Below are 27,856 nucleotides of genomic sequence, written 5' to 3' on the forward strand. Positions count from 1 at the left end.
AACAATAATTGAAATTCAATAAAGCCATTTGAGCAATAAAAAATTGACAAAGAGCATGCATAACTATATCAGCAAAACTGAATATCATAGAAAAAAATAAATAACTATAAAAGAAAAACAAATGGAAAACAAATACAAAAGTAAGATATGAGGAAGGAAAAAGATAGTAAAGACAGAAAGAGGGAAAAATACCTAATAGAAAAAAGAAATAGTCTGAAAAACCACAGGAAAGAGAAGAAAAGAAAATAGAAGTGTTTACAAAAAGGAAAGCGAAAAACCATATGCATAGAGAACAAACAAACAGACCAAAAATAACATGGACAAAATGAGGGCGGTGAAGCCACATAAGGAAGATGATACTAACCAGACAACTCAGGGCAGATCGGGACCATCCAGGAGCAGACCGGGAATCACAAAGATCATGCACACACACTGCATCTAACAAAGGGAAGAAAACGTGAAGGATAAATAACACATAGGCGGCAAAGAGCAAAACAGGCAATGATAACATACACTTAGGAAGTGTAGCATTTAAAGCACATCACAATTAACTTAAACATTAGAAATCCTGGAATCGTCCATATCTTTTCTCTGCAGTGATCCAAAAAAACATTGAAGTAAAGCTGGAACCTTATAGCTTGTGGTTTTATTTTTCTATGTGACCTTAAAAAGACATGGATGAAAGAGTCCAAATTTGGAATTGAGACTATGAAGCGCTGGCCCCTTGTCTAAAAATGACTTTTACCAAGGGGTGCCCACCACACCTTCCAAGGTTTTCCGCAACTGCACCTATTTTCAATGGAAGCCTGTGTTGTCGTTCGGAACACAGGCTTCCATTGAAGTCAATGGGAGTCCCACTGAACGGTGTTCAGAAACATCGTAATCGGTCGATTGGTCAGACTCCCCGAACTTGAGTCGGTCAGAAACCATTCTGAAATGAGTCGGTCGGAATGCTTTCTATTTTTTATGACATTTGTTTCCTAAATTGATTTTTTTGATGGCTCGGCTTGTTCTTTGCATTATAGTGCCAAGACAGACCTATGGCTTGGCTCTTCCCAAGGGTGTCGGTGCACCAGAAATGTAGTGTTTTGATGCCCTTGCATGAACCACCTAAACACACCAGTCCCTAACTTTCAGGTGGTTCCTGTGTCGCAGTCACTGGTTATGTAAACATTCGGTGGATGTTGTGTGAGCCATGTGTGGCATTGACAGCTCTACTGTGTACATCACAGCAGTGTGAGGCTCAGTAATGAATAACAGGGAGTACCACAGTTCAGGTCTGAGGTGCACTGGCAGAGCTCTGCCCCATTGTACTTCAATAGGAGGGGATGCTGAAGGGCAAGATTCTGGTCCACTGGCAGAAACTTGTGTGACCCTCAGCACTAGGATAGCAGAAGAGTCTGCAAGTCAAGTGGTGGTGCTGTGGGTAACCCTCAGAACTTGGATGTCACAGGACCCTGCTGCTCAGGACTGAGGCGCACTGGCAGAGCTGTGTGTGGCCCTCAGTAATTGAACAGGCGTGAACGCTGAAAACCACAGCTGCAGTACTGTTTACAGATGTGTGTGGATACCAGTACTGTAAAAGTAGGGGGTGTTGCTAGTCTCTCTGATGTGTTTCCAGGACATTGTGGGTATTAATACTATAAAAGCATGGGGTGTTACAGGTCAGTACTGTGGTGTGTTGCTAGCAATGTGTGTCGGCCTCAGTACAATAGGAGCAAGAGTTTCATGGAAAACATCCATCAAGCTCTCACCTGTCTCTGCCCTGTGTGACTGTGTTTCTTCTATTATGCTCTCTACAGGGAAGGACCATGTCTGCAGGTTCATTGGCTGTGGGAGGAATGAGAAATTCAACTATGTTGTCATGCAGCTGCAGGTGAGTAATGAATATGATTGTGCACATTGTCAAAGAAATGTATGTCTCCATAAATCTGAAAAAAGGAAAAGTGGCCAGCTGTAGCGCTAAGAGCGTCTATATAATGAAGAAACAGTGGATAGCTCTAGCGCCGAGTGTGTGTATTTAATGAAAAAAGAGTGGCCAGCTCTAGTGTTGAGTGTGTGCATGTAATGAAGGAAGAGTGGCCAGCTCTACTGTTGAGTTTGTGTATGTAATGTAGGAAGAGTGGTCAGCTCAAATACAGAGTGTGTGTATGTAATGATGGATGAGTGGCCAGCTCTAGTGCTTAGTGTGTGTATGTAATGAAGAAAGAGTGGACAGCTCCAGCGCTGAGTGTGTGTATTTAATGAAGAAAGAGTGGCCAGCTCTAGGGTTGAGTGTGTGTATGGAATGAAGAAAGAGTCAATCAATCAAACATTTGTAAAGCGCGCTACTCACCCGCGAGGGTCTCAGGGCTCTGGAGGGGGGGGGGGAGCTATTAGTCAAACAGCCTGGTCTTGAGGAGTCTCCTGGAGGTCAGCAGGTCCTGGGTCTGTCGCAGGTGGATGGGGAGGGTGTTCCATGTCTTGGCGGCGAGGTGGGAGATGGATCTGCCATCGGTGGTTGTTCGGTGGATGCGTGGAACGGTGGCGAGGGCGAGGTGGGCAGAGCGGAGCTGGCGGTTGGGGGTGTAGAATCGCTTGTTGAGGTATGCTGGTCCAGCGTCGTGGAGTGCTTTGTGAGCGTGGGTGAGGAGCTTGAAGGTGATCCTCTTGTTGACGGGAAGCCAGTGCAGGTCCTTCAGGTGGGCGGTGATGTGACTCTGGGGGGGGGAATGTCGAGGATGAGGCGTGCGGCGGTGTTTTGTATGTGCGGGAGTCTTTTCTGGAGTTTGGTCGTGGTTCCTGCGTAGAGGACTTTGAGGTAATCCAGCCTTCTGGTGACGAGGGACTGGGTGATCGTCATTCTGGTTTCAGTGGGGATCCATCTGTAGATCTTGCGAAGCATACCGAGGGTGTTGAAGAAGGAGGAGGAGACGGGGTTGACTTGTTGGGTCATTGACAGAGAGGAGTCCAGGATGAACCCCAGGTTGCGTGTGTGGTCAGTGGGTGTTGGCTCAGTTCCCAGCTAGGCTGGCCACCAGGAGTCATCCCAGGCGGAGGGGGTGGAGCAGAGGATGAGGACCTCTGTCTTGTCCGAGTCCAGTTTCAGGCGACTACTCTTCATCATTTTGTCCGTTCGAATGAGTTGGTGTTGTCTGTGGCTGGCATGCTTGAGGGCTGCATGGTTGTCCGGTGTTTGCTCTAGTGCTGAGTGTGTGTGTGTAATGAAGGAAAAGTAGCCAGCTCTTGTGCGGAGTGAGTGTGTGTATGTAATGAAGGAAGAGTGGCCAGCTCTAGTGCTGAGTTTGTGTTTTTAATGAAGGAAAAGTGACCAGCTCTAATACAGTGTGTGTATGTAATGAAGGAAGACGATGTCGGAGTTTGAGGAGGTGTTGAACCATGTTTTGGTGATGAAGACAACGTCAGGGGAGAGGGTGGTGATGGTGTCTCAGATTTCCGTAGCGTGTTTGCAGCACAATCAGGCATTGAGCAGGATGCATTGAAGCGGTTCTGAGGTTGTTGGTAGTCTTCTGAGGGGGAGCAGCATGGGCTCCATTGTGGGCTAGTAGCCCTGTGTTGCAGGAGAAGTGGCAATGGTGGCAGGTGAAGGGTCCTTTGGTTGATTAGGGGATTTATGAAGATTGTAAACGTTGAATTCAATGTACTGATTTGAGATACCATAATATGTATTTTTGTTTTCCTCCACTACTTTCAAGTTTTTTTTTTCTTTAAAAAAAAAAAATACTTTATAAACAAACGTTGGCAAATCCAATAGCTAAGCACTTACTGACACTGTCATGTCATGGTGGTCCTTGTCACAGCCCTGTCTATTTTACCCTGGACCCTGCACCGCTGCTGGGCCTAAAGTCTCTGACCTCCCTCTGTACCACCTCTGTATCCCAATTTACAGTGCTGCAGTGTGTCATGTATAAATGTATACGCTGCATCATGCCCACCTCACCGTGATGCCTGACTATTGCAGGGCCGGAACCTGGCAGACCTGCGACGGAGCCAACCACGGGGTACGTTCGCTATGAGCACAACTCTTCGCCTGGGCAAGCAGATCCTGGAGTCCATCGAAGCCATCCATTCAGTGGGCTTCCTGCACCGCGACATAAAACCGGTACGTATTGCCCACTATGCACCGTGACATAAAACTGGTATGTATGTCCCACTATGCAACGTGATATAAAACCTGTAAGCATGGCCCACTATGCCCTGCAACATAAAACCCATACGTATGGCCCACTTTGCACCACAGCATAAAACCAGTACGTATTGCCCACTATGCACCTTGACATAAAACTGGTATGTATGGCCCACTATGCAACGTGATATAAAACCTGTAAGCATGGCCCACTATGCACCGCAACAGAAAACTGGTATGTATGGCCTACTATATAGGCACAATGTTTTGTATGTAGTTTACTAGTGTGTGTACCTGCACCGGGATTTTAAACTGGTACGTATGGCCCATTGCTAGTTTACAAGTGTGTGTAACTGGACTGTGACATCATATCAGTAGTACACCAGCTCTTCTGCTGCTTGTTGTGAAACTGTCCATCTCCTGCACATTCAGTGGCTGCCGCCGATCCATGGTGTTCACACACCAAGACCACAGCTGCCCTTCTGCGGCTCAGCGTGGACTCCAGGGGCACTATTCATTCCCTCTGGCCTAGTCTGAATGCCACAGTCATGCTGCCCCTTCGACCCATTGAGTAAAGAACAGTTACCCTGGCACTCCTCTTGCAGAACTAGTGCAAGGCCCTACCACCCTGCCCCTCACCTCCACCCACTAGCCGCCCCTCGCACCTCTCCGCTACCCACTTGCTGCCCCTCTCCACCATCTGCCCCTCGCTCCTCTCTGACACCCACTAGCTGCCCCTCGCTCTTCTCTGACACCCACTTGCTGCCCCTCTCCACCATCCACTAGCTGCCCCTCGCTCCTCTCTGACACCCACTAGCTGCCCCTCACCTCCACCCACTAGCCGCCCCTCGCACCTCTCCGCTACCCACTTGCTGCCCCTCTCCACCAGCTGCCCCTCGCTCCTCTCTGACACCCACTAACAGCCCCTCACCCCTCACTGCCACCCACTAACGTTGTTGTGTCTGTTTCTTGTGTCTAGAGCAATTTTGCCATGGGGCGGCTGCCTTCCACCTACCGGAAGTGCTATATGCTGGACTTCGGGCTGGCCCGGCAGTACACCAACACCAACGGGGAGGTCAGGCCGGTGAGTACCGGGGGGCCCCTGGGGAGAGACGAGAGGACATGGTGTAGGTTTCAGCCATGTCTGAAGTTAACCTTTTTCAATGCTTGTGTACGAAAGTGTGTCCTGAATGGAGACTGTGTACACGTGCTACGCATGGGCGCCGTGTGGCCTTACCACCCGTGCAGTACGGGGCTAGTCTGTCGTCAGTACGTCTCCATATATCCAGCCCTAAGCGTCATGTACACATATGCCTGTTGGAGTTAAAAGCCATTTAGAACACAATGTTTATATCCGACAATGTTTCTGTATGTAGACCACATTTAGGACACAATGTTAGAACATACAATCTGTGCACGGAGCACAGGCGGATGGGGTACTAACATGGGCACGTCACACACATGTGAGGTGGCACAGGATGGCTATGGACCAGGAGGGGTATATTGTTGGGTAACAATGGGATATTAGCGGTGCTTGTGATTACAGGCTTCAAGGCAATTGAATAATAATGAAATGATGGACAGGATACTTCTTACCGTGGTAATGTCTTTCCAGGGCTTTACAAACAGATTTGGGGACCTTATGGTTCTCTCCGGCTCTGGCCAGATGAAGTGTAATCAATGGGCAAGAAAGCAGTTTTTACAAAAAGGAACATTAGTAATGCGAGATAAATGGTACAGGGGGTAATGAAAATCTGTTTGGGCAGGGAAAAAGGTGTGGCCGTACACAACGTCATATCCCAGAAACGTTTGTTCCGTTGCATCATGGTATGTGCTGTCCACAATTGTCAGTGTCAGTCAACACTGAGGGGAGCGCAAATTGTGGACCGCATGTACCATGATGCAAAGGTGCAAACTTTTCTGGGATATGATGTAGTGTCTGGCTACACTCCCTATTCCCTGCCCAAACTAATTTTCATGACCTCCTCTACCATTTATCACACATTCCTAATGTTCCTTTATACAAAAATTGCATTCCGGCCGACTAATTACACTTCATCCGGCCCGAGCCAGAGAGTACGGCCTGGGTGCGGAGAGTACTGGTCAAGCCGGAGCTTCTGGCCTGACTGCGGATGTAAAGATACAACTCGTAAATGACCTCTGTGAATTATAAAGTCATAAAGATTGACTTTTGTCTCAGATTGCCTTTGTGAATGGGCAAGTGTGTTTTGATGGAAGGTACCAGACAGGCCGCATCCTCTGGCAGCCTCTAGGCAGTTAAACTCCACTCTGCTGGACAGTACCCACCGGTCCATCCACATATGTACAAATAATGTACCGGCTACAGTACATTTCAAGGGCATTGAAAGTCAAATTTTGATCAAGAAAAATACTATGTATATGATATTCCCGCAGAGCAGGTTGATCGGGGCCATGCGAAAGGTGGGATAGCGATTTCGCTTAATGAAGATTACAAATGGGCCCAGAAATAATTCCAACTAACTCAAGAATCATCAATATATCAAGGTTAAGTTCGGGATAAATCCTCTAGAAGCACTAAAAGATCTATTAATCTGTAATGTTTATATTCCCCCTGGAGCAAAAATGGATGTACTCGCTGTAGAAATTCTAGAAGAAATCGAAAAAACAGTAGAAAAACAAGGCTATCCATCGCTTTTTATTATGGGTGACATCAATTGGAAAATATCAAATGAGGTACTTCTAAAATGGGCAAACTGGCACAAAGAAGAGGCTCTGGGAATCTCCATTCCATTATTTCCTAAAGAAAACAAAGCGGATCAAAGAGGAAAAATCCTAGTAGCATCACTCCCAATGTTAAGTGGAATAATACTAAACGGTAATGTAGAAGGAGACATTCCCGCCTCAAATACAAGACAAAGAATCTGTAGTTCCTCACTCTTGGACTACATGATCTGTAGCTTTGATTTGTTTGGAACAGTTTTACAACTCAAAATTAATTTTGTTCATGGCAGTGACCATGCTATCCTACAAGCAAATACAGAGTGGAAGACACAACCTTCCTTGTCAAGTCACATTATGTATATTCATAGCACAGTCTTGGTAAATCAGGCCCAAAGACAGATCCATTGGAATTCAGCTACACTCAACAAAATTATTACCATAATCGATTCAACGCAATTATTGCAAGCAATTCACTCCACAAATCCAATATTAAACTTCGAAATGGCTATCAAAAAGTTAATACAAAAACTACAGGAAAAGTTGATTCAATGGAGAACAACAAAGAATCAAAACAAAAAAACTAAATTAGCTACTAATACAAAACAATTAAATAAATTGATAAGATCTCAGTTTCTAGAAAATTCAGTATCTAAACAGCTAGAAATTAACAAATTGAAAAATCAACGTAGGAGAGAAAATGAAAAAATAAGAGAATAACCCAGGATAAAAACTGGGTAGATATGCAGATAGCAGCAAAACAAAATAACCAACGTGCCTATTGGAATATAATCGCTAAAGAAACAGGCACGAAAAAAGCATTACAAGCTATCCCGGTGCCTCCGTCAGAATGTGAATGATACCTTGCCAATCTATATAAATTAAATAATAATTCAGAAATGATTCATAATTTTGCTAGAAATCCAGAAATAAAATTCTCAAATATCGGAGCATCTAGCCCTTTGTCAATTGAGCTACTTATAAAAAAGGCGAGAACGACAGGGGCAATGGGTCCTGACCAAATTCCGATCAAGGTCCTCCAATACAACCTCAAAGAATGGAGCAAGATGTTATCTCCCCCTTTTAACCATATTTTTATCACTGGGGAAATCCCCAAATCTTGGAAGGGGAGTATTGTAATACCCATACACAAAAAGGGTACGAGGCTCCATCCTGGCAACTACAGGCAGATAGCCCTTTTAGATGCAACAGGAAAGATTTTCACAGCAGCAGTATTAGACCATCTCAAGGACTGGGCCTTTTCATCTGGACTAATCCACCTATATCCGGCTGGATTCAGACCAAAGCACTCGGTCATCGACAATATTGCTGTGTTGCAAACCATCTTAGATAAATACGTGACTATAAAATCCAAGGTTGTGTATGCTGCTTTTATTGATTTTACCACCGCATTCGATAAAGTGGATAGAGGAACGCTGTGGAGAAAACTCAGCAAAATGGGTATCCCAGACAAATTACTTCACATATTAACTTCATTAATTACACTCCGATACTTGGTGTCAGGTTCAAATGGGGAGGGAAAAGGGTCTCACTAACCCTATCCCAACTCCAAACGGCCTTAGGCAAGGATGCCTTCTTGCTCCCCTACTGTTTTCCCTGTACCTTAGTGATATGCCTGAATGTTTTAAAGTTTAAACAGATATGCAACTTTCCACCCAAAATTGCCTTCCACAAAATCCACACTTTGATGCATGCAGACGATGTAATCATTTTAGACTTGAACTGAGGAGAGATGGACTAACATGGCTAAAGGCTGCATTTGATTCATTTGCTGCATATTTGAATGTGTAGGAGGGATACTTTATTCCTTATAATACATGGTCATTTTACAATTTTCTTCACCCAGCCCAGCTTTAGATCCTAGGCTTCTTGCTCCCTCATGTTAACAGTTCCCACTGCACCAAGTTATGTCAAGGTACCCATAAATAAAGCTGCGCCTTTACTCTAAGGCTTTTGGCATACGTTTTTATTCGATTTAAAGTTGGCATGAAGAGGGAGAGCGGTAGTTGCGGTTGACTTTGTACGCAATTCGGATTTCTTTTTTTAAATGACTATATTTCAATCTCCTCATTTTTTCTTGTAGAGTCCATATTCAAAATGTACTGCCTCTTGTCAATTGAATTTTTTGTCGGTGCACATACGTCACGCTTCAGCAGTACTCGGCGGCCATTTTAGAAGCAGCAGACAAGCAGCGGCAGTCATCTTAATGCATTTCAAGTCGGCTAAACCTTCACAGGATCTACCACGAAGTGTCAGCCATTGCGCTATCCTCACACGGCGCACATCTTACAGCAGCAAGGATTTTTTTTTTTCTCGTGGGTTTAGTCAGCGCTCATAAGTCAGGCTTCTGCAGTGCTCAGCGGCCACTTTAGAAGTTAGCAGATGAGCAGCAGTGGCCATTTTAGTGCATTTCAAATTATGCCATATCTTAACACGTTCTAACAGCAAATGGTCTGCCTTTGCCTTATCCTCACATAGTGATGGGCACACCTTCCAGTACAGAAAGTTTTTTTTCTCTTGTGCTTGAAGTCAAGAGCACACACATTTTATGTAGTGTGTTACCGAATAGAGCTCTTCATCTCGCTCTTGTGTAGTGAACTACAAGTACTTTGCCTCTTTCAACATGTGTGCGCAAACATTCTCTTTGACAAACCCTGCTCCTTTTCTTCCGAAGCCAGGGGAGCCTTCCATGAAGTGGGCGGACTGGAAATGTTATTTCTTGCACTATTTATCTTAAGGAGAAAGAAAATCTTGTTGCATATTCTGGGTCCGGAAGGGTTAAGAGTATACAGTGAGATGGTAAAAAAAACAGAAGTGCAGATGATAGATATGTCTTCCAACATGCTTTGGAGGACCTTGAGTCATTACCAACCTGTTATATGTGCAACCATAGACAGGTACAATTTTTTTCAGAGGAAGCCAAGCAAAACTGAAAGTGTGGAGGACTAAGTGGCAGCACTTAAGAGATTGGCGATTCATTGCAAGTTCGGGTTCCTTCATGATGAGTTTATTCGTGATCAAATTATAATGCACACAGTCAATACTAATGTAGAAGAAAAGTTGTGGGTATGCCTTTCTTTCAGTTTTTCTTTATTATTAACTGTACAATTAAAATAATTACAGTAAAAGTGCTCAACATTTTGCTGCTAAAACGAATAGTTAAAAACTGTTCTTTGTAACAAAAATGTAAAACATATTTTGATAAAATAATTTACCTCCCCTCCCCAATTCCACCAAAGTCAATCTTCCCCAGGGTTTATGTTTATGGAAGTGTGGCTTTGGTGGCAGTCCAGAATCCCATGTTGATCTATGGGTAGGGGGGGATGCACCCCTCAATGAAATTATAGCCATTGTGAAGAAAGCCTAAATGTCCAAGAGGTGTGCTGTGGCATCTAAAAAAGAGAATGATAACCCTACTGTATGAAAACAAGATCAATCTGATCTATGACAACATAATGAAGACCTCCAGTCAAGGTAACAACACCCCAAACCCCCTCCCCCCCGCTCGCAAATGGACATAATCCACTCATGACCTTTCCGACTGTTGGGGACTCAGACCTACCTCTCCTTATTAGCCACATAAAATCAGGCTCCCCTGACGATCTCCTGCCAGCAAAAATGATCGCCTCCCTGAGTGCCCTGCTTGGCCCTCAAATACAATCAATCATAAACCTATCTTTAAAGGAAGGACAGGTGCCTATGGAGTGGAAGAAGGCGGTGGTGAACCCCATTCGTAAGAACGCAGCACGTCCCTGGACCGATCTCTCAAACCTCCGACCCATCTCTCTCCTGCCATACCTTAGCAAAATGACTGAGAAGCATGTGAACACCCATCTTTCCAACTATATCGAAACAGTGGAGGGTCTGGACCACTCACAATCTGGGTTCAGACCACACCACAGCACCGAATCTGCCCTCCTCTCAGTGACCGATAACATCAGGATGTCATTAGATGGAGGGGGTTCTATGATTCTGGTGCTGTTGGATTTATCCGCTGCCTTCGATACGGTGTCACATGAGATACTTCTTGGGCGTTTGAGAGAGATGGGTTTAGGAGGCATGGCTCTGTCCTGGATAGAGAGCTTCCTCTCAGGTCGTCTGCAAGGTGTCAGACTGGGCTCCCACCACTCCACCTCAAGGGAGCTCACCAAGGGAGTGCCACAGGGCTCATGCCTAAGCCTGACACTATTCAATGTGTATGTGGACCCCTTGGCAGACTTCGTGAGAGCCTATGGGTTCACCCCGATCTCGTACGCCGATGACACCCAACTCCTGTTTCCTTTTCAGACCCTCACCCCCACACTACAAAAATCTTTTGCAGATGGCATGAGGGCAGTAGCGGACTGGATGGCATCAAACTGCCTCCAGTGTAATGTAAACAAGACTGAGGTGATGCTGTTTGGAGAGGCCACTCTTTTATGGTCTCCAGAATGGTGGCCCTCAGATCTTGGACCTGCACCAAAACCAAAACAGTCAGTAAAAAACCTCGGAGTACGGTTAGACCAGGCACTACTGTTGAAAGAGCACACTAATCAAGTTGCTGGATCCTGCTTCCGAGTCATTGGACTCTTACGTCGAGTTTTCCCATTCCTGCCCGACTACTACAGGAAGACACTGGTTCAGAACTTAGTCATCAGTAGACTTGATTATTGCAATGGCTTGTACATCTCAGCCAATGAAGAACAACTAAATACATTACAAGTGGTTCAAAATACTTTCGGCGAGACTCGTTCTCAATGCCCAACCTAGGACCCCATCACTTCCACTTCTGACCAAACTCCACTGGCTACCAATTCGAAAACATGTTCAATTCAAGATTTACTGCACAATACACAGGTGTCTGTTTGGCACCGGTCCCAAATATTTGACCAAAAAATGTAACCTCTATTGCCCAGGACGGGATGTATGACGTTATAACGCATACCATTACAACTACCTACCATTACAACGCGACCATTACAACGCATACCATTACAACGCATAGCGCTTAGAGGTGCTGGATAGTGGTAAGTATAATTTACTATTCCAACTCCAGTCCCCGTGGACACTAGGGAAGGTGTTGGATAGTAAATTAAACTTATTCCCTATCCTAGAGAGCCCCCCAGCGCAATGCGTTGTAATGGTATGCGTTGTAAAAGTTGCGTTGTAATGGTAGGTAGTTGTAAAAGTTGCGTTGTAACAGGTGTATACCCCGAGGACGCTCTTTGCGTTCCAGCAACCAGCAGCTACTAGAGGTTCCCAGAATAAAGAGAGCCAGGCAAGGAGGTCGAGCTCTCTCCTATAAAGGCCCCATTCTTTGGAACACACTCCCTCTTGCCCTTAAACAAACCATCAACCATCTGTCTTTTAGGAAGCTTCTAAAAACCCATCTCTTCTCCACACTCTAAAAGAAAAAAAGGAAAAGATCAGCTATATCACAGCGTAAACTTTTTGACTAGACTCTATTTGGTAGAAGCACAAGCGCGGAGATACCCCTCCGGGGGTCGAGTCCGGTGCTATATAAGAACATAAATAAAGAAAATAAATATGCAAGGTGTCAGACAAGAGTGTTGGGGGCAATACAAATGCTCCTATAGCGGAGACTAAGAGCAATAAGACGTCTATAAGGAACTATTCTGCATTTTGTAAAAATGTCAACGAAAAGCGCCCTAGTTGTTATAGATGTGGTGCCTTTACACACATGGCTAATGGCAGGAATTTACCTGCTTTTCGTTCAAAGTGTACGTATTGCGGTGTTGTTGGACACCTGGCCCGAGTGTGCAGAAAGAGGTCAGGTAAGACCTCTGTCAAGTGTGTTTTGTGTGGCACTGATTCTGATGAAGGAGAAGAGTGCATGAAGGATGACTGTGTCCTGTGCATTGAAGACAACGTATTAGGAATTGACAATTTTACAAAGAAAAAGCCTTCCTGCCTGGTAAACATTGGTGGGGTATACATAATGATGGTAGCGGACTCAGGTTCCCCTTACATCATAATTCAAAGGAATTTGTGGGAAGATGAATTTGCAGGCATCATAGGGAATCACCTAAACCCCACTGACGTGCATCCTGCTACATTTACTGGAGAAATAATTCCTATGGTGGGGTTCAGATGTCTCAATTCGAGTTTAAGGAAAGAAACACTGAAGGGAAGGTATATGTAGCAGAAAGAGGACCTTTCGTCCTTGGTTGGGCAGATCAAGGGGCGTTAGGAATCACAGTCAATCCCAACGGGTTAGACAAAGTACTTATGATGAGTAGCCCTGAGGAAGAGTTAATAAAAGAATTTCCAGAAGTTTTTTGCAGAACTATTGGGAAACTATCCAAATGTATACACAAGATAGTATTGAAAGAGCGTTCAACACCTGTCAGTCACAAAGTTCACAATATTCCATTTAACACCAGGGAGGCTGTACAGCTTGAATTAGACCGTATTGAAAAAAATGGTATCATCAAACCTATCGAAAGTGCTGAATGGTTGGCGCCCTTGGTAGTGGCACTCAAACAGAACGGCAAGGTGTATTTGTGCATAGACCTGAGAGAGCTGAATAAGAATATTATTGTAGACACATTTCCCCTACCCACAATAAATGAGATGTTGGGGCAAACTAAAGGTGTCAAGTGGTTCTCCATGGTAGATTTGACGGCAGCCTACCACCAAATATCCCGTCATTCATCGTGCAGAAAACGGACTTTATTCATTACGCCATTCAGATGCTACAGATTCAGACATCTACCTTTTGCCTAGCTTCTACCACAGCAGTTTTCCAGAAATTGATGCACAAACTCTTCAGGAACATAAGAGGTGTCTTGTACTTCCAGGACGATATACTCATTATAGGAAAAGACAAATCTGAACATGACCACAAATTGAAAGAAGTCTTAAATATACTATCGACAAATGGCCTTACAGAAGAACTAAGCAAATGTAAATTTGGCCTCTGTTCGGTGTCGTACTTAGGTCATGAAATTAGCGAGAATGGAATAACTCCCAGGAAAGACATTATTGATGCCATCAGGTCTGCCCCGGAACTGAGATCGAAAGATGACGTAAGATCTTTCCTAGGCTTATGCGAATTCTACAACAAGTTTGTGAAGAATCTTGCCACCAAGTCTCCCACTATGCCCCAGATTTTAAAGGAAAAGAATGCTTTCATATGGAACGCAGAAACTAATCAAGAATTTGAGAGGATCAAGAGTGACATCTGTGACGCCATACCTCTATAGAGTTTTGATATGTCAGCTCCGAGCATTTTAACAACGGGTGCCTTGAGGAAGGCCTGGGGGCTGTTATATCTCAATTGTCGGAAGAAGGGATAGAATCAACCATAGGATTTGTATCACGTTCCCTCACTCCCTGTGAAGAAAAGTTTTCAGTAATCGAGAGAAAGATGTTGGGTCCGTATGGGGCATGGAAAAGTTCTGACAGTATATATGGGGCACAACATTTAGAATTAGGACTGACCACAGGCCTTTAGTGAAAGTCCACACTTCCAGTAGTAACATAAAGGCCAATCCCTGCATTGCCAAAATGACGTTCAGATTACTGAATTTTGTCTGTGATCTGGAGTATCTGCAGGGCAAAAAGAACAAAGTAGCAGATTACTTAAGCCGTTCTCCAGTAAGTGGAGCAGAAGTCCCACACAATGAATGGGAAGACTACAGCGTCGCATTTATGGAAGATAAACAGGACGTTATAAGCGCTCAGGATTGGAAATCAGCTTATGACAAAGATCCCACACTGGAGTCACTCAAGCTCTTCGTGACGGAAGGATGGCCAAAAAAAAGAAGCTTGAAAGAGGAACATAAAAGATATTGGGAACTGCGAGAGGAACTATCTATTAGTGATGATGCGATCTTTCTGATGAGGGAAGACTAGGTAATTCCTCCGGAAGCCCTGAGAACATGCTTCCTTGTCATAATGCATGAAGGACATCTCGGTATTGTCAAATCAAAGAGAAGAATGAAATCATCCTACTGGTGGCCCGGCATCGACAACGATATCGAGAAAAATGTGAGAGCATGCGTGCACTGTGCCAACGCCGACAAATCATTAGTCATGCTGAGGCCGCCATTGGGGGAGTACAGCAACCCAGAAAATCACTGGGAGGAACTCTCAATCGATATCCTAGGTCCTATTCTAGACTCATGGGGTGTGGCAAAATATGTCATCATACTAATCGACACATACTCAAAATGGCCAGAAGTGAAAGATTGTGAGAAAACAGATACTTCTGGAATGATAGCATTCTTAAATAGCACATTTTTGCGTGAAGGTATTCCTAGGACCATAATGTGCGACAATGGCCCACAATTCACATCAGACAAATGGACGGCCTTCCTGAGGAGGAAAGGAATTAAGGAAAAACACACCCCAGTGTACCATCTGGCGGGAAATGGATTAGCGGAACATTTAAACTGTGTTATCGTGGGTTCGATTCAAGCAGCCATAAATGCTGGTAAGAATTGGGAAACGGAGATCGAGAAAACGGTATGGGCATATCGCATTCCGCCCACCCTGACCGGATACAGTCTTTTTAAGATTTTGCGTGGAAGGGTGCCCTTCACTAGAGATAATAACGTGTGGATGAACCTTAAACTACAGAACAGGTGGCTCTCTTCCATAGTAAGAAGCAACCTTGAGAAAGCACAGAAAATATATAAAGAGTACTATGACAAGAAGCATGGGGTGAAAGACTTTTCCCTTAATGTGGGTGATTGTTGGACTTGGCCCTTTTGGCAGGTTCACCCCTGAACTTTTTGCATTGAATTATAGTCATTTCTGGTCTTTGCGCACTTTGACACTGTGGCGCAGTGTAAAGTGCGTGTGCTCCCTGAGTGCGTGTGTGAGATTGGCCTGCCCTCCCATAGGAATGCATGGGGAAGGTATGTGTCCCTGGTAGTTCCTGATGCGTGTGGTGTGCAGGCTCGAGTCTGGTATGTGCGGACTCGTGTGATTGAATGCTGCAAGATGATGTATATGGCATGTATGTGTCTAGTGTGGAAGTGCCACTTCTAGACAATGCTGTGTGTGTGCTGTGAAGGTGCTGGCGTGTGATTGGCTGGAGCTGGCTGGGATGCCAGGCTCCATGAGTCTGTGTGGGTCTGCCCCGGTGGTGAATGGAGAGATTAGCATGCTGATGTGAGGGAGGGGCTGCACCTGGGTCCTGAATAGGGCTGTGCTTTTCCCACACAATGCTGGCTCCGCCCCCTGTGGTGCGACTGATGACCCCAGCCTGCCTGGTGAATGGAAAGGGTGGCTGAGGTAAACACAGTGCTCCAAAACCAGCTGTGACTGGTTCTCCCCCCACCCTGCACCTGAAGACAAAGGGAAAAGGTGTATAAAAGAGGGGCTGTGACCCCATGAAAATGTTCTTGTTCCCAACTTGAATCTTACCAGGGGCAGGCTGCTGCTGGGGCCCGGGGGAAGGCTTGCCTCCCTGGGCCCTGCCCAGCCCCTGGACTGCTGGTTTCCTGGATTGCTGAAGAACTTTGTTGGGTCTGGACCTTGCAACTAGCGCTGGGGAGCGCTTTCTCTGGACCCTCTTGCCCCCCTAGCGCTGGGAGCACTTTACTTTCCCCTCTAGCGCTGGGAGCGCTGAATTTGCCTTTATAGCGCTTGGGGAGTGCTTTGGTTGTTGAGGCCGGTGCCCACCCGGCATATTCCCCTTCGCGGCTGCCCATGCCGCTTTTTGGCTGATTTTCAAGTCCCCTGGCAGGTGCCCACCCTGCCAGGGACATTGCGCGTTATTTTCTTCACTAGCGCTTCCAGAGCGCTTTACTGATCATTACAGCTGGTGCCCACCCGGCATTGCCCCCGCAAAATGGTCCCAGTCGCCTCCCGGCCGAACCGGAAGTCAGGCCGGCCTGGGCGGGACCTTGGGACACCCGGAAGCAGCGTCAGAGTTGTGGGGCTCCCATGAGCGAGAGGGAGCCCCGGAGAAAGACTGAGCCTGGAGCCTCGCAGGCTCCATTCCTGAGTCCCGGTCCCAAGATGGGGGACCGGGTGAAGACTAGCAAGAGAGTGGGCGGGGCTCCCATGAGGTGAAAGAGAGCCCCGCTCGCTGCCAGAAGATGTCTGCCGAGGCCCCCGTGAGCGAGGGAGAGCCCCGGCAGACAGCTGCCAGAAGACTGCGTCCCCCCGCCGCCTCCGGAGAGCAGCCGGTGAGTAGAGCTGCCCCGGGGGGGCGGGGGGTGGTGAGAGTGTGCGAGGGATTCCCTCGCAACGCTGAGCGGCCCCGCTTGACAGAGGGCCGCTCCCATGGCCCACATTAGTTGTTTTTTGAGCCTAGAGGGCTCGGTGGGGGTATAACGTTTTCTTCAGGAGTCCGTGAGCTCCGCAATGTGAGAGGTGCCTTAAGGGTGGCCCCGGATGGTAAAGGGCCGCCCCAATGTTTCCCTAATGATTTCCCAGGGCACAGTATCGAGTTAAAGGGCCCGAGGAGCCCGTGCTGAGCCCCGTGGCTCCAACGATGTTGGCATTGATTTCTTCAAGGAGCCAGAGTGCTCCCATACTCAGTCATTTCTCAGAGCCCAGAGGGCTCCAATGTGCGCAGTCTTTTCTACAGAGGGCCAGTGAGGGCCCCCTGTCGCAGATTCTTTCCAGCTGCCCGGCAAGTAGTGGGCAGCTGCACCGTTTAGGTTTCCTTCTTAAAGGGACATGTTCTGTGGACTTGGGAGTGAGGCGCACTCCTTCAATCCTTCTTGGCCTCCCCCAGCTGCGCAGCACTTAGTGCTAGCTGCAGCGTTTAGGCCCCCTGTTCTGTCCCTCAGCTGCCCAGCAAGTAGTGGGCAGTTGCCACGTTTAGGTTTTGGCGCAGTGGCGCAACCTGGACTTGATGTAAGTTCTGTGTTAATGTGATTTCTGCAAAGTGTTCTTTGCTACACCTCTGAATGTTGGTTATACATCGTGTTCTCCTGTGCTGCACCTCTGAATGTGTTGTAGATGCATCATGTGTAATGTGCCTATACCCCTACAGGTATTGTGATACTTAGGTGGTTGTTTTCTCCTAGTACATGTGTTGCTAGTGAGGTCCTGGGTCCCTGCGTGACCTCTCCTAAGGTGGTTAGGGTTGCGTGGTGGTGCTTACCTGGTACCAATAGTTACTGGTTGTGTGCTACATAATTATTTGCTGTTTAACTATCTCCAAGGGCTTGATACTGAGCTCACGCCCTGACCAGAGTCCCAGGACCAGTGGACTCTATTGTGCCTTCCCTGACAAATTGCTGGGACTTGTCTGATCTCACTGGGCCCCTGGGGCCTCGCTGAAGTGTGCCTCGCTCACTCCCCTCGGCAACTCGTGCCCGGCCGCCCGTCCAAGCCTCGAGCCGCGCCTCTCTCCCCTGAGCCGCGCCGCTTCGCTGGGCTGCCGCATCCTGCCTCCCCCTCCTCCTCTGAGCCGCACACATTGGTTCGCCTCAGACAGACGCTTGTAGCTAGCCGGCCGCACGCTGAAGCCTACTAAGGAGATTTAGAAAAGGGGGGTGGTGATGAACAGAGTGTCTGAGTTAAACAGACCACTCTTACCCAGTCCAAAGATCAGGGCTTGATCCATCACCGTTATTTATCTCACTGCCCCATCCCAGCTCAGAACCTGGCTATATGCAAATCAGTCTGTCCCTGGCCCAGTGCATCATGGGAACCGGGCAGACTAAACTACCAAGCCAATTCTTCACCAGAAAGGAGACAAGCTACCGGCTTGCTTGAATCCTGATGGAGCAGTGAGAAAGGGACTCATGTCTGAGTATACCCTGCCACACCTATAGTTGCCAAAAACGATTTAGAAAAGGGGGGTGGTGATGAACAGAGTGTCTGAGTTAAACAGACCACTCTTACCCAGTCCAAAGATCAGGGCTTGATCCATCACCGTTATTTATCTCACTGCCCCATCCCAGCTCAGAACCTGGCTATATGCAAATCAGCCTGTCCCTGGCCCAGTGCATCATGGGAACAGGGCAGACTAAACTACCAAGCCAATTCTTCACCAGAAGGAGATAACTCGCATTATCCCGCGCAACCAGGACGGAAGGTACTGTCCGATAGGCTCTATGTTCTAAGTTCTAGGCCTACAAGTATTGTATTCTAAGTTCTAAAAGTGCTGATTCCTGACAGTGGTCCAGGTGGCCCTGTCTTGTACATATCCCCTGTAAATTCTGCCCGTGCCTGTTGGCACATTGTAAAGTGTGTGTTTCTATCTAATGTGTTTTGGTGTAATACAAAGGCTATTTTTATATATAACCTTGTGTGATGTTTCCTTTGTGGTGGGCCTTGGGTGTTGTTGCTGGGGTGCATGCGCAAATACTTAACTCACATCGCCTCCAAGTTTAGCCTTGCTGCTTACGCCACGTTACCTAGAGGGTGAGCAGGGGTTATCTTGGCGTGTAACTCCCTTGCCCTGACTTAGGAGTGGTGGTCTCTGACTGACTTTGGCGCAAGCCCTGGCCAGCCAGGGATCCCATTTCTAACATTGGCGGCAGCGGAAAGGGTAAGGATTTGTGTTTGCGCTGTACCACGGTGGCAACTGGCCGCACTACAAAACTCTGCATTTTAGATAAATGACATTTTGGGGATTATTGTATGAAGTTTTCTAAAAATTTCATTTCTGTGGAAATGTGTTTCTTGGGCACTGTGAGTTAGGTGTCCCTAGCTCGGGAGGGTACATCATCCCCTTAAGTGCAGTGTGTTTTCTGGATTCACCAGAAGGGTGGGATCCAGTGGTGGCAGCATAAATGTGTTCAGTGCATGTGTCCCCCATCCCTGTCCTGGAGTAATGGTACCTGTGTCACGCGGTGGTCAGGTTGAGAAATCAGGGGCGGTAGAAACTGTCTTACCAGCCAGGGGAGGGGAGTGTGTGGATGAATCGTGTGTTGCGCTGGACAAGTGGTGTGAGTTCTCTGGGATAGGGAGCTTGCTGAATGCTTGTGTACTCTTGTTTTGCTCAGATACCTAAGTTACGTGTGTTAAACTTTTCCCAAGAACATCTGCAGACAGTGGAGCCTGCTTTTGATTTCTGTGGTCTATTTAGAGACAGAATTTTGGAGTTGGTAATGTTCTGGGAGGAGGGAGACATAGGGGATGGAGTGATTCCAAAAGGAGTGGCTGAGATGTCTTCCAGCTTAGTGTGGTGGAAGAGGTTCAGTGTAGCCCAGCTAGGTCTCGGTGTAGGGGCTCACGTTCTGTCTCAGAGGAGAAGGAGTGGGTGGGACTGCATGTCTCCAGGTGCCCGAAACCCAGTGTCAGGGCCTGGAATGTTTCTGAAGGGAACGTCAGGTCGGGGGCCTAGGCTGTACGAATAGGTCATTTGAGGAGGATCTCCCAGATTGTTTGAAGAATGTAGAACATCAGTGAACAGGGTTTCAGTAGTTCTGGTGTGTGGCAGTACCGCTCCAGTTGGGAGGGTGCAGAAGTCCAGATGGAGGGGTGCGAGGGGAATAGGTTCCCCAGTGGAAGAGCCAGTGGGTCAGGAGCCTGCCAGAAGGGCTGTGCCGCCAGAGAGTGACCATGGTGATGCCACTTCTGTCCTGAGTGTCAGGCAGACTTGTCCACAACACATTAGTTATGTGTCACCCTCAAGGAAGTCCTGGTGCGCCAGGCATCTGACCAAAGGGGTACATCCCTCGGTTGGGGAGCCAGTAGCCGGTGTGTCCGGATCAGCACGTAAGGGCAACTGTACGTAGTGTCATGGAGTTACAAGAAGGAACTCCTGCCTGAAGACAAGGAACCGGGTAAGCTGTATGGGGGATTGACCTGTAGTGGTTGCCTTGCTGCTGAAGGAGGAGAGAAAGTCTTAGATTTTTGTTTTCAACTTGTAGAAGTCCTGGTGCGCCAGGCATCTAACCAAAGGGTAGCGTCCCTAGGTTAGGGAGCCAGGTTCAGGTGTTTGCCTGTCCTGGACGGCAGGGCGACTGTAGCCAGTGTCCTGGCCGGTTTGTCTTCTAGGGGTACCCCTGTGAACACAGGTGGGGCTCATCTTAAGTGAAGAGACCCTGTGTTTCCCAGAAGGGGTGGTACAGGCCTAGCAGGGATCTTTAGGGTTCTTGGCTGAGTGTTGTGGTACTACCCTGAGAGCAGGTGGGTCTACCTTAAGTGGAGGGACCCTGTTCTACAGTGGGAGGGTGCTGAACTCTGGAAGGGGGTCAGAGGGAGTCTGACCCCTGTGCATCCGGTGAATTTGGATCCCAGGTGGGAGAGTTGTGTTCTGGAGGGTGCTTCAGAAGTAGAGGTAGGGTGGGGCACTCTTGCCCGTGACCTCTGGTCAGCCTGAGGGTGCGGACCCTAGGTTGAAGGATCAGTGGTAGTTTAGAACTACACTGAGAAAGGGAGTGGAGAATGGCTATGTAGGCCAGGGGTTACCACCCCCACTCTGTGGATTGGCAGGGACCAGTGGTATCTGGGTGGCCTAGGGCCTGGTCCTAGCCGTGGACAACTAAGGAGTACCAGTGGGGTAGCCTGGTTGGGCCTGTTTTTTTTAAAGTATGTGCTTGGCTTATGGATCAATGTGGCGTAGAACCGGAGGGTGTCCCTGCAGTGGGGGCCCGCGTCCGTGTTCTATCGCCCCAAGCAGGGAAGTCCATCACAGTGGTGATTGGTCTCCCCTGCATTTTGGCTGGAAGGGAGTTGTGTTGGACTTGGCCCTTCTGGCAGGTTCACCCCTGAACTTTTGCCTTGAATGATAGTGATTTCTGGTCTTTGCGCACTTTGTGGTCTTTGCGCACTTTGACACTGTGGTGCAGTGTAAAGTGCGTGCGCTCCCTGAGTGCGTGTGTGAGATTGGCCTGCCCTCCCATAGGAATGCATGGGGAATGTATGTGTCCCTGGTAGTTCCTGATGCGTGGGGTGTGCAGGCTCGAGTCTGGTATGTGCGGACTCGTGTGATTGAATGCTGCGAGATGATGTATGCGGCGTGTATGTGTCTAGTGTGGAAGTGCCACTTCTAGATAATGCTGTGTGTGTGCTGTGAAGGTGCTGGCATGTGATTGGCTGGAGCTGGCTTGGATGCCAGGCTCCATGAGTCTGTATGGGTCTGCCCCGGTGATGAATGGAGAGATTAGCATGCTGATGTGAGGGAGGGGCTGCACCTGGGTCCTGAATAGGGCTGGGCTTTTCCCACACAATACTGGCTCCGCCCCCTGTGGTGCGACTGATGACCCCAGCCTGCCTGGTGAATGAAAAGGGTGGCTGAGGTAAACACAGTGCTCCAAAACCAGCTGTGACTGGTTCTCCCCCCACCCTGCTCCTGAAGACAAAGGGAAAAGGTGTATAAAAGAGGGGCTGTGACCCCATGAAAATGTTCTTGTTCCCAACTTGAATCTTACCAGGGGCAGGCTGCTGCTGGGGCCCGGGGGAAGGCTTGCCTCCCTGGGCCCTGCCCAGCCCCTGGACTGCTTGTTTCCTGGATTGCTGAAGAACTTTGTTGGGTCTGGACCTTGCAACTAGCGCTGGGGAGCGCTTTCTCTGGACCCTCTTGCCCCCCTAGCGCTGGGAGCACTTTACTTTCCCCTCTAGCGCTGGGAGCGCTGAATTTGCCTTTATAGCACTTGGGGAGCGCTTTGGTTGTTGAGGCCGGTGCCCACCCGGCATATTCCCCTTCGCGGCTGCCCATGCCGCTTTTTGGCCGATTTTCAAGTCCCCTGGCAGGTGCCCACCCTGCCAGGGACATTGCACGTTATTTTCTTCACTAGCGCTTCCAGAGTGCTTTACTGATCATTACAGCCGGTGCCCACCCGGCATTGCCCCCGCAAAATGGTCCCAGTCGCCGCCCGGCCGAACCGGAAGTCAGGCCGGCCGGGGCGGGACCTTGGGACACCCGGAAGCAGTGTCAGAGTTGCGGGGCTCCCATGAGCGAGAGGGAGCCCCGGAGAAAGACTGAGCCTGGAGCCTCGCAGGTTCCATTCCTTAGTCCCGGTCCCGAGATGGGGGACCGGGTGAAGACGAGCGAGAGAGCGGGCGGGGCTCCCATGAGGTGAAAGAGAGCCCCGCTTGCCGCCAGAAGATGTCTGCCGAGGCCCCCGTGAGCGAGGGAGAGCCCCGGCAGACTGCTGCCAGAAGACTGCGTCCCCCGCCGCCTCCGGAGAGCAGCCGTGAGTAGAGCTGCCCGGGGGAGGGAGGGCAGGGGGTGGTGAGAGTGCGCAAGGGATTCCCTCGCAACGCTGAGCGGCCCGCTTGACAGAGGGCCGCACCCACAGCCCACAGTAGTTGTTTTTCGAGCCTAGAGGGCTTGGTGGGGGCATAACGTTTTCTTCAGGAGTCCGTGCACTCCGCAATGTGAGAGGTGCCTTAAGGGCGGCCCTGGATGGTAGAGGGCCGCCCCAATGTTTCCCTAATGATTTCCCAGGGCACAGTATCGAGTTAAAGGGCCCGAGGAGCCCGTGCTGAGCCCCGTGGCTCTAACGATGGGGGCATTGATTTCTTCAAGGAGCCAGAGTGCTCCCATACTCACAGTCATTTCTCAGAGCCCAGAGGGCTCCAATGTGCGCAGTCTTTTCTGCAGAGGGCCAGTGAGGGCCCCCTGTCGCAGATTCTTTCCAGCTGCCCAGCAAGTAGTGGGCAGTTGCACCGTTTAGGTTTCCTTCTTAAAGGGATATGTTCTGTGGACTCGGGAGTGAGGCGCACTCCTTCAACCCTTCTTTGCCTCCCCCAGCTGCGCAGCACTTACTGCCAGCTGCAGCGTTTAGGCCCCCTGTTCTGTCCCTCAGCTGCCCAGCAAGTAGTGGGAAGTTGCCACGTTTAGGTTTTGGCGCAGTGGCGCAACCTGGACTTGATGTAAGTTCTGTGTTAATGTGATTTCTGCAAAGTGTTCTTTGCTACACCTCTGAATGTTGGTTATACATCGTGTTCTCCTGTGCTGCACCGCTGAATGTGTTGTAGATGCATCATGTGTAATGTGCCTATACCCCTACAGGTATTGTGATACTTAGGTGGTTGTTTTCTCCTAGTACATGTGTTGCTAGTGAGGTCCTGGGTCCCTGCGTGACCTCTCCTAAGGTGGTTAGGGTTGCGTGGTGGTGCTTACCTGGTACCAATAGTTACTGGTTGTGTGCTACATAATTATTTGCTGTTTAACTATCTCCAAGGGCTTGATACTGAGCTCGCGCCCTGACCAGAGTCCCAGGACCAGTGGACTCTATTGTGCCTTCCCTGACAAATTGCTGGGACTTGTCTGATCTCACTGGGCCCCTGGGGCCTCGCTGAAGTGTGCCTCGCTCACTCCCCTCGGCAACTCGTGCCCGGCCGCCCGTCCAAGCCTCGAGCCGCGCCGCTCTCCCCTGAGCCGCGCCGCTTCGCTGGGCTGCCCGCATCCTGCCTCCCCCTCCTCCTCTGAACCGCACACATTGGTTCGCCTCAGACAGACGCTTGTAGCTAGCCGGCCGCCCGCTGAAGCCTACTAAGGAGATAACTCGCATTATCCCGCGCAACCAGGACGGAAGGTACTGTCCGATAGGCTCTATGTTCTAAGTTCTAGGCCTACAAGTATTGTATTCTAAGTTTTGATCCAGCGCTCCTACTAAAATTCTTTATAAATGACATCACAATCCACTACCACACTTACCAATCAATACCAGGCCCATAAGAAACAACAGAGCAGCTGAATCATGAGGCGAATGGATCAAATATGTTGATTTGATGCTAACTATAATAAACAAGACCAGCTTGTCATTTTAAAAGTTTATTTAAAATTCATAATTGGATAATCTTTATTAACTCTCTTTATTAGAATCAAACATTTAGTTTTATTAATTTAGTTTAATGCATTAAACATTGGCTCAAAGATAACTGTCAATTCAGCATTGCTCAAAATAATGAATCAAGAAGAACATAAACCTTATTCCCCTAGTTAGCTTTCTGACCTGAAAAGGAAACAAATTAATAAACAGTTGAATGCTTACAGTCCATAGGAAATCGGACAGTACTTCGCCCTCAGGAAACAGTCAGCCCCGTTCCCTTCAGGAGGCCTAATTTTTATACCATTTTGCTCGCTAATCTAACTAAATATAATTTTTCCATAAACTTCAGCACCCTGATTGGTTGGTGACTGTCTGACCACCAGAACCACCTCTCCCAGGGTAAGAACGTCATCACATTATTGTTCATTCACTTGGAGGGACAACAACTTCCGAGCGTATTGCAACAAATTTAAAAGTTGCCTTTCTGACTTCCACCAAAGCTCGGCAAAATCATCCCTGTTACTTCCTCGGCCTTGTAAAAAGAACATCCAGAGCAGTTCGGGAATAAGTCTCTTTTGTTAGAGCCACAGTCTTTTCAAAGGTTATGCAAAAGCAAAGTTCCATGGAAAGTTTCCAAGATGACTGCACTTGGCTCCAACTCTGCTCACGTACAGGCCGACCAACTTTTCTTTCAGAACCAGCACTAGGCCTCAAAACCATTCTCGGGCTAGTATTAAACAAACACAAAAGGAGTGATTAATTCAGGTAAAGCAAACCCTTCTGTACCACCCGACCCTTACTAATTATTAATTAACCCACTAATAAAAGACATCTAGCAAAAGCAAACAAATAAAGCAGCACATAAAATATCTACCATTCTTCATGTAGTCAGCTTTAAGTTTCTGAAAGAGTAAAAAGATGATTAAATGACAAACACAACATAGGACATACATGTAAGCACATATAAAAAGCACATGCCATGAATATTCTGCCGCATATTAATTGTGACAGACAAAAGGACAAATATGACAAACAAAACAATATTAATTACATGTTACAAAACAAACTCGCAAATGCAACAAGAGCACACGTTATTAGTACCCGCGTGTTCATGTGTGGTGCAAACTTAATCTAAGTTGATTAATTCAAACAAATCGTGCAACAATTCATTAATTAATTAGTTCATGTTATGGAAGATTGAATCCACGAGTCAGAATAAAATATTTTCTGAAGCTCGCTTCATCAACTCCCTCATCTGGTGATTTTAAAATCACCAAACAAAATCCAAAAATTTAGAAAATTGTATCTATAGAACATGTTTCAGGCTTACTCAGGATTAGTATTTGAACTCTAATTTAATCTATATTTCTGCAACTCTCAGTTCTACAAACTTTTGATTCTATTTCCTTTTCCCTTACTTTATTCAGCTAAGTTGGATCCTTTCCACCTTTGAATCCCCAACCCCCAATGAATTCATAGGTAACTAAGTTTTAAATTGCATAACTACATTTTGAATTGCACCAACAAAACAAATATCAATCTGAGTAGTAACAAAACAAAAACAAAAACAAAAAATTAATTTTGAAAAATTTGAAAAATTAGGACATAGTATATATACCCCCTCTTTTTTTGTTTTAAATTCTAAAACATGTTTTCTTTGACCTTGCGTCTTACATAAAAGTGTTTCCAGCTAACACAATTTCTTCGACCTTGTGTCACCCTAACACAATTTCTTCAGCCTTATGCCAAAATAGACCTCAACTCAAAGAAAACTAAACCTAGTCATTGTCACCATTTTCTTTCAAGACCACCTGACTGCTACTGCGCTTCTCAACTATTGGAGGGATAGTTATGTAGGCCCATTCTGGAGACTTGTATTTTACATTTGGTCTCAATGGTCTTTTGCTCTTCCTGGTAATCATTTCAATTTTCTCTTCAGCTTGCTCTTTTTTGTCTGAATCACTCTTCTGACTTGACATTTCGAATTTGAACTTTAAATCTTTAGGCCAGACATCACCTTTTCTCAAGAGTTTCTTCTTAGGCTTGTTTTCTTTATATTCAGCTTTCCAAGCCCTTTTTCTGAATTTTCTTATCTCAGACTCTTCATCACTCCCGTCTGTATCATTTTCTGATACTTTAAATCTGTACCTAGGAACTTCTTTACTCGGCAGCTTCACTCCGTTAGGAACATCATCCTTACAGCTGGTACTTGGTAATTCTTCCTCTTCTTCAGGAATCACCTTCAGCTTCCCAGTTTCAAGATTCTTGTTCCCGCATTCAGAGCTACTCTTCTGCTTTTCATTACTCTCCTGGACTAGATTATCTTCTTGCTCAGAGTCTTCTGCTTCCGAATCTTTTCCTGCTTCAGAATCTTCTTTCTCTGCTTGAGATTCTTTTTCTGGCAGATTTTCATCATTTTCTGAATCTAGAATCACAATCTCTAGATCTTCTTTATTCAATGTTACATTCACATTGACATCATCATGCAGATGTCGACCACCTTGTCGATTTTCAAGATCTGAATTTTCTACAGAACTTTCTTCTGAGTCTGAATCAGTTGCAGTGTCTTCACTAACTTCATCAGGGTTATCAGGTGCAAGTGCACAAAGGGTATGATTGATATGCATCCACCCAGTATCTGTTGTGACTAGTATCACCTGTCTGCTTTCTGCCACCTGGGTACTAGACAGTTTCTCCTCCGATGAACCTTTGTTCTGACCAAGTCTCTTGGCAATAGATCATGAGCCTGCTCCTTTTCCACATCTGTTCCCAACTGATGGAATACAGAAACTGTATCATTCTTTCTTGTTGGAAAAGCTTCTACCCATTTTGAAAATAAACAAATGATGACTAGGACATATCTCAGTTTGGTATGTTGGGGCATTTCAAAAAGATCTGTTTGAATATTTGTAAATGAACCACCCTCCCGGCCTATGGTTCCCAAACTCTCAATTGGACCATGGTACATTCGTGCCATGTCAAAAATCATGAAATTGGGCATAACAGGCCTGTCATCCTTGTAAACCCAAATTTCATCTTCCTCTTGCTGTCTGAAACCTTCTTTGAGCCATGTGTTTTTCTCCTCATCATGTGCCTCATCTTGTATTTGTTTTAACTCTTGCCATGTCTGAATTGCAAAGATTAGTATGAGGATGCATGAAACAGGTTCATTGAATTTTTCCCCATTGATTGCAACCAACTCCTGAGCACAGGACTTAGCAATGGTACCTGCGTGCTCATTGCCTTTTGAGACATGATCATTTTCCTCTCCATTTGCAGCACATTTTATCACTGCTATTTTGTCAAGAAGCTCAATTCCTTTGTTGAAGTCTGGCATGCCCTGAACAGGAGCTTCACTCAAACTCTT

General features: G+C 47.1%; 1 protein-coding gene across 2 annotated transcripts in view; it reads left to right on the forward strand.

Moving 5' to 3' along the window:
* Window positions 1-27,856, forward strand: part of TTBK1 (tau tubulin kinase 1) — a 279,484-nt gene that overhangs the window by 9,846 nt on the left and 241,782 nt on the right. For both annotated transcript variants that reach the window (XM_086925839.1, XM_086925840.1), the window contains exons 3-5: window positions 1,803-1,876; window positions 3,962-4,102; window positions 5,106-5,210. In XM_086925839.1, coding sequence (XP_086781965.1) covers window positions 1,803-1,876; window positions 3,962-4,102; window positions 5,106-5,210 — 320 coding nt within the window. The remainder of the gene's footprint in view (window positions 1-1,802; window positions 1,877-3,961; window positions 4,103-5,105; window positions 5,211-27,856) is intronic.

This window comes from Lissotriton vulgaris, chromosome 6, assembly GCF_964263255.1.
Source record: "Lissotriton vulgaris chromosome 6, aLisVul1.2, whole genome shotgun sequence".
Lineage (NCBI taxonomy): Eukaryota > Metazoa > Chordata > Amphibia > Caudata > Salamandridae > Lissotriton > Lissotriton vulgaris.